The following is an 8,976-nucleotide window of genomic DNA, read 5'->3' as shown; positions in this document are numbered from 1 at the left end:
GAGGAAATCAATTATAATATAAACATTGAGGGCGATCCAACAAAATATTTTCTCAATCTCGTGAATGAAGAAAATCACGGTGAGAGATCTTTACCGCAATATTTTTGGTGCGTGGGAATCTATCCACATTCTTAGGAATGTAAATTATTTTCTAGGGCCCACCGAATTTTCACGCTTGGTTGAGTTGTGGTAATCCACATTCTCATCTTCATATTCTCACACTCACAGGAGTGGTAGTCTAGATTTTCATCAGGTGGGAAAGTGAATTTCTACTTTGGTGGGAATGTATATTACTAGTAGTCATTTTACCGGCAAACTATTAAATGCTAGTGGCTGACCCAACTCGAATTAAATTAGACGTAATCTATCATATATGCCGAAAAAAGACATTTTCTATATTCTTGTATTAGAAGAGGTTAAATATTTTCTAGAAAAATATTTCTGCTGGACGCAACGCTCGAGCTTGCACCAAGTTCACATAAAGGTCCACGATACACGTGGAGATCAAATACAACAGTGTATGTCCAAGCTGTCCCCGCTGGGTAGCCGCCGGGCCCGCAGGGGAGCTAATCCACAGAACCCCGAGGACACACTAGTAATTATTCGTCAACTACGGGGGTTGAAATTTATATCCTCGTCCAATAAAGGCAAATACACTACCGGACGGGACGATGAATGCTTTGTTTTTTGTTTATATATAGATAATGAAAATCCTCACCTTTTTCCGCAACGACGAGACCAAAACTCAAAAACAGTTGGGGAGGGACACACAGTTTGTTCTTGTGTAGATATATACATGAAGTTTCTATCGGGTTGGGTGTCATGCTACGGCGGGGCAGCGAGCGGTAGAGAGGACGAGGTAGGGACTCGGAGGTGCCCGCCCGAGGAGGCCGGGCACTCAGTGAGTCGGAGGAAGCGGGGAGGAGGTGCAGGGAAGGGGGAGTGGAGGCCATCGCTGTGCTCGATAACGGAGGATAGGGCTGTGCTGGCGGAGAGGGTCAGAAGTAGGGAGCGGAGGGCAGTGACGAAGTCTAGGCCGATTCAGGCGGCTCAGAAGTCAGGCAGCGGGTCCCGAGGTCCAGTCCATGTTCGTGGACACAGTGACGATTATGGGTAAGCATGCAATACCTTTTTTTCCTCCCCAAACTTCAGTTTCTATATGCCGGAATTGTTCTTTTATTAAGTATATACCATTTACGTGCGACGTAAAAAACTGTCATGTGAACATTACTGTCATGGACTCGCATGGGCATGAAATCGACTGTACTTTATTGGTTATGATCGAAGAGATGCTGGAATTAGTAAGTAGCTCATTAGTACGGTGAGTTAAGTTCATTGGCAATGTTCATGCTATCATATTCACCAATGTATAGCAAATTGGAATTGTTATTATCACGACATAGCGTCGGTATGATGGAGCAAACTAATGGATGACTATGCACACATATATATCAATAGGCTTTAACCAATTTTTTTTTTCCGGTGGAAATCAGTTTACTTTTTAAAAATTTGACATTTAAATTTCTATATTATCCATGTGTCTCTTGTAATTGACATTTTTTTTTCTAACATTTTAAGGAAATTCTTGCAATTTTTATACGCCTTGTAAGTTCCTCCTTCTCAGCCGGCAAGCAAGGACCGATTGGCTACTGTTTTATGTGAATGATTATGATTTCTTAAATAAGTCAACACAGAGCTTGAATTTTCTGCGGGAGAGAAGTCTGAGAAGCTTAATCAAAATAATTTAGAACCACTTGGTCTCAGTTCAATATCTCCAAATAATATAATATGTCTTATGTGGCAAAAAGAAGAAAAAACCTATAATATGTCTTAGTAAAATAGACTGTAGAATGCTAATGAGGATTCGTTCAAGTAGAATTTGACGTTTGTTCTATTTAAATAAGGTTTTGGGTACGCGTCTTATAAATGAAAAATATTCTTGATTGGAAGAGTTTTATCTTTTAATAAGCTTTCTTACTTGAATTGGATGATGTGTTAGTCTTATGGATATCAAAATATATACGCATCGAAAAAAATAGATCGGCAATATCTCGTAATTTCACTGAAATAAGATAAAAAGATTTGACAAGCTGTTTTCCTTTAGAAGTAATTTTTCTAAAAAAAATTTGGCGCTTTCTTGTATTTTCACGCCTCAAAAAGATTCAATTTGAAGTTTGAACTGGCCAATGACAATAAATATCTTGTCGTGGACTGGAGCTCTACCATTATTATTATTATTTTTAATAATTTTCGATCATATAATACTGAAAACGGGCCACGCTGGCTTTTTTTTTTTTTTAATTTTCTTTTGGGGTTTCCCAATTTTCTACAAGTTTAAAATAATAATTGCATCCGGAAATATAGGATTTTTAGGTGGGTTATTGGTATGGTGGTTGCCAATTTTCTTAATTACAAGTTGGCTAAAAAAAAATTGTATTTTTTGCAATATTTACAATATTTATATATATTAATTCGAGCTTCTCCAATGGAGCCTTTTACTCGTCCGATGAGGGAATTGTTGCATTTTTGGCAAATTATTGTGATTTGGGCCTCTCCGTTGGTTTCTGGCCTTTCTTAATTCCAAGAACATACATGCAATGAGAGATGACTCCATTTTCTTGTCTTTCTTCACGGTCAATTGGTCGGCCAAAACTATCATATTGCCGGATGATGGATTTTTCTTATAATTAAATACTTCTATATCTCTGATAATTTCTTCATTAATTTAATTTTCTTTTTTGATGTCTTTTACAGCGGAGTTTCTGTCACGACGGCTATCCCTACATTTTCTCCAACGCCATTCATATTCTAGCCTGCACGAGCTTACATTCATTATGTCTGCTATTTTGAGTTAAAATCTGTACAGTTTTTTCTTTTTATTGGTGTGTCATTATGAATAATCTTTATAATATGTTTTTGTTTCTTAAAAGGAATTCTTGATGGATTCGCCAGTTTTAGTCGAAGTTCGATGGAAAAAACCGGTATGAAATGAAAATTGTACCTAAATTGAAGTATCAAGCCCAGTTAGTTTAACAAAAAGAAGTTGGGACTCGCTAGTGTAGGAGATGGATTTGGCTCATCCAGTAAACTGATCGGTCTACATCTAATGTGTCTTAACGGCAATTTCGGTTTTCTTTAGAGCTGGACCAGCTAGTCTGGTCAAGTTTCTAAATATTGGTTGATAAGCGGGCAATATATCGACCTCATCGTCTGCAGAAACATCGACCTGATGAGATATAGTGAACAGTATATATGCCATCCATTTCGTCTGCATATATAGTATGATGTTATTATCTAATATTTGTATGGATAACGGTCTCCTGCCCTTACATTTGGGCCGAATTTCATAGGCTTGGTAGAATAGTATGAGCTGTGGTAGAATAGTATGGGTTTGTCCGATGAACTGTTTAATTGGACTCTTTAATCGATAGTCCAAATCATTATCTATTTTACGAACTAATTAGGGGCTTTCTCAATAATTTTAATTTTGAGTTAAATTTCTGGTTTATATGTAACCACTTTTTCCCGAAATCACGTCGGGTTAGTACTACTCTGACAGGAGGAAGGCCAACTCACTCGCGTCGAGATCTTCGTCGTTCATTCCATAGTAGTGCAGTTTCCAGTCATAATTAGAATGCATCATCGTGAGTTGGTTCTCCATTTCAGATACCCCGAACAGGACTTGGGCACATCCTCCTCCTGGTACCAAATGTGACCGAAATTATTGTCCCTGTACGTCTATATGGAAGCAGATTCGAAACGTGGTCAACTTTTCGAGATTATGGTTTGATTAGTAGCTAGCGGTTAGTTTGGGCCCATAAGGCCATTTGCAATTCTAGAACGTTCATGCTGATTGGAAGTTCTAGGAAAACAATTCACTAGATAATTCACTAGGGAAATTCATATCAACTTGGACCCGATCTGGACAGCCAAATGTTTGACAGAGTTTCCCTAAGCGATATGGACCACACCATTTTTGACCAATAGAGTTTCCCTAAGCGGCGACACCAGTATCACACTACGATCACTAGGAAATTAAGGATGGTAACAGGTAGGAATTAAGTCCAGATCATGCTTCCTCCTAAACGAAATTTGAATAATTCAGTCATGTCAAGATCTTCATTGATTCTTCAATTGACCGGGGAGTTTCCAGTTGAAATGCATGGTAAAGAAGTATCGCGAGCAGATACTCCATAGTCCTAGCCCTTCCTCTCAAGGTTCTGTCAGATTTCATTTCGACATTACCAACAGGCGATCATCTTCTTGGGTGAGGATTGCTTGCGACAACTCTTTCTCTGGCTCTCTCGTCGGGGAGGTTGAAATTGCTATCCTTCCGGTTCGGTGTGCCTAGGAACTTCAATGTTAGCACTTTGCTTCCACGGAGACGCGAAGGATGTTATATACAGACGTTATACTTTAGGTAGTTTGATACACTGGTAGCCAATTAAAATTTCTCTTTTTGTACATGAATTTTTTTAGACTTAATTATGCTTGTATATTGGCTACTGGCACTGGGAAATTCATAGGTGTGACAATTTTCTAGTTCATAATCTTGCATCTTGGGAAGGCATTGAATTAGCCAAGAAGGAAAGCTGGCAGCAAGGGATAATAGAGATGGATACTCAAGTGCTTTTTCTCATGTTATTTGTATCTCAGCTAGTATCTGGTCATGAGAATGAAAGTTGTGCAAGAAGGTTGATGTGATTGTTTATTTGGGGAAATAACACACCTAACACGGAAATTAGGTCATTTTCTCTTCCTAACACGCTTTTTTGAAATTAGCACAAGAAAGCACATACCATCATTCACCTTTCACATTAAAATCTAACTTCGCAAACTTCAACAACACCTCATTTTGTGATGCTTCTTCTTCATAAACTTTAATAAAATTGACGCCTCTAGTCTTCTGAACACCTTACGACTGGTATATCGCTTTAGGGCACGGCTTATCTGATCTCCAATAGGAGGGCTTACCATATCTTTCATGGAGGTAAAGTGGGTGAGGGTGAACGATAATGCTTCTTCGAGAATGTCCTCCCCATGAACCCGGAGATGGGCAGCTTCATATAAACTCAGTTATCACGTCGGTGTTGAGTGACTCATCAATGTTTCCATTCGGGCCCTTGAATTGGTTAAAGACACCTGCATGAGTGTGGATGAAGAAGGACGTAACTCACACGATAGTCCTTGCACATATTTAGTCGAACTTTGAGACTACATATATACCAGCTGTATTTAGAAACTTAAATTCATTAGCATATGAAATCATGTTTCATTTTTACATTGCTTAATATGTACCGCACGGAATCTTTTCGCCCTTCTGTCTCAGCAACCGAAACGCAGGGGCAGTTGTGTGAAGGTCGTTCTCATTGGTGCAGCTCTCACAGGATTCTACGAACTCACAGCAGCACCTCTTGTAAGTTCGCTGCAAAGCTTCATCAATCTCCTTTTCACAGTGGTAGCCAATCCCTAGACGTCGAATATGATCGATCAAGTTAAATAGCTCAACGGGTTATCATTGGAAGCCGCAACCACTCAGATTCTCTTGACCTCATCTTTCAGTTCTTGAGTCTGACGTTCTGCTTTTCGATCAAAGTCCATCTACACACACAATAAAGAAAAGAATGATATATGATCTTATAATTAGCTGCCATGAATTTGGAAGAGGCATGCGTGTCATCACATATTTGCTTTTAATATATATATATATAGAGCTAAATTTTTGTTCATAAATGACTGTATGTCATAAACATTTATTGGATTATACGTAAATGCATATCGAAATCTTCACCTCCATTCTATTTCTTCTTCTACTACTATTATTATTATTAAAAATACGAACGCACAGATAACAGAACAGAAATAACACATAGTCTGCTAGTCATTGGAAATTAAAAAAATTAATTAGTCATGAAAATCAAGTATACAAGTTTCAAATTGTCTAACAAATTACCTCACGTAACACTTTTTAGATAGATTATATACACGGTTATCTAAACTTGCTCATCAAAGTGACATAACTTAGAATCATATATACACAGAATAGCCAACCGAATTACTTCATCTTCCATTTCTTCGTACTTGCCTCAGTCCATGAAGAAAACAACACATTAATGTTTTAATCATTGAGTAAGCATGAACATTAGTCCGAGGAAAAATGAAAGCATACTTGTGAGTTAGACGGACAATCTCTCGCTCTTCCCATAAGACATGCCAATGTTGCAGTCATGTTATTCCAACATTATCTTCCTCGGGAGCTCTATTGCATGCTTTGGACTTTCAACTCATTCTCCCGGCTCTTTTGTAGGGGAAGCTGAAGTTGCTGTCCTCGCGGTTCGGTGTGCCTTGGAACTTCAATTTTGACACTTTGCTTCCACGGCATCCCAAGGATGTTATATATAGACGTTATATATGCTTAGGACGTTCGATACACCCGCAGCCAACATTTCTCATTTGTACATGAATTTATAGAATTACGCTTGTATAGTGGCCACTGGAAACAGAGATTTCATTCATAGGTGTGACAATTTTCTAGTTTATAATCTTCAATATTGGGCTCGCTTTTTGTTACTCTATATGGCCCTGTTAGCATCTCGTCTCTCCCCTCTTCCGTTCTGATCCGGGGTGGTGATGGGTCCCGACCATATTAGTTTTTGCACGAGAAGATCTATCATGCAGTCACTTTAACGTGATTGTACCACGTAATCAAAACAAATCACTTCAATTTGTAATAAATCATTCTATTTTTTTGTAAATTACTAACAAATAAAGTAATTTACATAGATTACAAAACAAATTTTAAAGTAAAACTTACGTAAATTTCAAAGAGTTTTACTTAAATTTACGTAATTTTTTAGTAATTTACTTGATTGTATAGTGCAATCAATTTTAATTTGGTAAATAAAATTGTGAGAATTGTTTTTACAATTTCGAGAAATCCAGTATTAAAGGTTGTTATTGTAAAGTGAAAAGATTTTGCACCATAGTAACTCCCTTTTTATACTCCTAATAAAATAAATGGCTAATTATGTAAAAAGACACGATTTTTGCTCAAATTCTCAATTCTAGTACAACTTTTCAAAAGATACGACCTTTCATTTTAATCTCAAATCTAGCACGCCGTTAAATATTCCGTTAATTCTAATGGTATTAGCTGACTAGGCATTAATGGTGCCACAATTGAGAATTTGAGTGAAGGTCGTGCCTTTTTACGTAATTAGCCCTAAAATAAATAAATAAATTGGTTAACATCATCTTAACATACTTGTGTCGCATAACGTATGCAAATTTTGCGTACTAATTCAAGAAAAATTATGCTAATTCAAATGCCATTCGCATGGTATCCGGTCCAATGAGCAATCAATTTAGGTTCAAATCGGATTGGTCTAGTAAGGAATAAAATTTTTTATTGTAAAATTTTTTCAATCCTAAGACTTGAATTGCACTGAACCTCCTGAACCGACCCACTTCAATAAATGTCATATATAATAATTAAAGCAAAATAAAATCTATCATTAATGAGGACATAAATACAAACATGAAATGTGCAACACGTGTTATTACAAAGCATACTCACTGCATAAAGTTTTATTTTCACGCTCCTGCTCCCTTATTCCTGTTCAGTCTAAGCAAAGACATGCTTCCACAATCGTGAGTTCATGTTTCTTCATGTAGCATTCCACGCCTGAAGCCACGTGGCCTCTCTCTTGTTCAAACTGCATGGGCGTGGAAATCAATTACGGTCTCGCACGTGCAATATATGTATATATATATATATATACATATATGGAATTTTCAATCAATATATATATATATATATATGATGAAGATGTTTAAAATAATATTGGTTGAATGTTACTCATTCATTTTAAATGAGTATTAGTTAATCATAATACTTATAAGTGGGAATACGTGGATCCGTCGTAGGGTAACTTATCGCTTTCGAGCTCTTCAATAGGATATTATACAACCAAGTGACTGAGCAATATTCACTGAATATGTAATCTGAAAATAATGGTCTCTCTTAAACTTTCAATGGCTTATCTAATCCAAGATTCTCTTTGAGTGAGGTCAAGTCCAATCGGAAAGCCTAAGTGATAGATTATAGTGGTTTTCAATCCTCTTGTATAATCCAAGCTCTTCTTTAAATATTACTATTGAGGATGTTCCCACATGAAAAAAAATAAATGAATATTCATGGATTTATATGAGACTTGGATACCACCACTTATTAACTTCAGCTTTTAAGTAGAAATAGGCTCAGGTCCGTATATGTCAAATGGAAATTTAATATGGTATCAAAGCAAGTTATGCGATCCAATATTGAGTACCAGTCAAAGTGCGCTTCGTGTTAGTCCCCCTAGATTGAGCACAAAAAATGAGCCCAGATCGAGGTCAGTTGTTGAGGGTGAGTATTTTAAAGGCACATGACAATATATAGGCAGAAATAGACCACGCGTTACACGTGAGAGCGGGCGTTGAGGATGTTAATCCCACATGGAAAATATGAATGAATATTCATGAGTTTATATGAGACTTAGGTACCACCACTTATTAGTTTGAGCTTTTAAGTGGAAATGGGTGCAGGTCCGTATAAACTTAATAAAAATTTAATAATTACCATTGTACTGGAATTCTTAAAAATATCAATTGGTCGACTTAATAATCGATCGCATTCGAGAAGATTGGAGCTGGAACATAAATGTTGGCCTTTCAAAACAAAAGGTTGAAAATAACATTAAAGAAACTGACAAATATTGAGAACCGGACCAAGATTTGTATTTTTTCATTTTAAATCTAGATTTATTAATGTTACCTTTAATCTAATAGATTTTATATATTGAGAATAATATGTAATGGTTTTCCGAGGAAGTAAAGAAGTGATCAGACGACAGAGTAAGGTGTTAAAGTAGGATTCTGAGCAATGATGCTTGCCTTTCGCCTGAGATATTTGATAGGTTGCGAATTTGATTATTC

At 36.8% G+C, this 8,976-nt stretch overlaps 1 protein-coding gene across 1 annotated transcript; it reads left to right on the top strand.

Annotated features, from left to right (window-relative positions):
• The first annotated feature begins 692 nt into the window (after positions 1-692).
• LOC116194409 lies at positions 693-3,011 on the top strand. The gene is made up of 2 exons (XM_031523222.1): positions 693-1,113; positions 2,755-3,011. Exons 1-2 carry the CDS (start codon positions 797-799, stop codon positions 2,810-2,812), a joined length of 375 nt encoding a protein of 124 aa, XP_031379082.1. The 5' UTR covers positions 693-796; the 3' UTR covers positions 2,813-3,011.
• The last annotated feature ends 5,965 nt before the right edge of the window (positions 3,012-8,976 follow it).

The sequence above is a fragment of the Punica granatum genome, chromosome 1 (genome assembly GCF_007655135.1).
Source record: "Punica granatum isolate Tunisia-2019 chromosome 1, ASM765513v2, whole genome shotgun sequence".
In the NCBI taxonomy this organism is placed as follows: domain Eukaryota; kingdom Viridiplantae; phylum Streptophyta; class Magnoliopsida; order Myrtales; family Lythraceae; genus Punica; species Punica granatum.
Note: the sequence above shows the minus strand (reverse complement) of the source record. Positions and strands in the feature narration are given on the sequence as shown.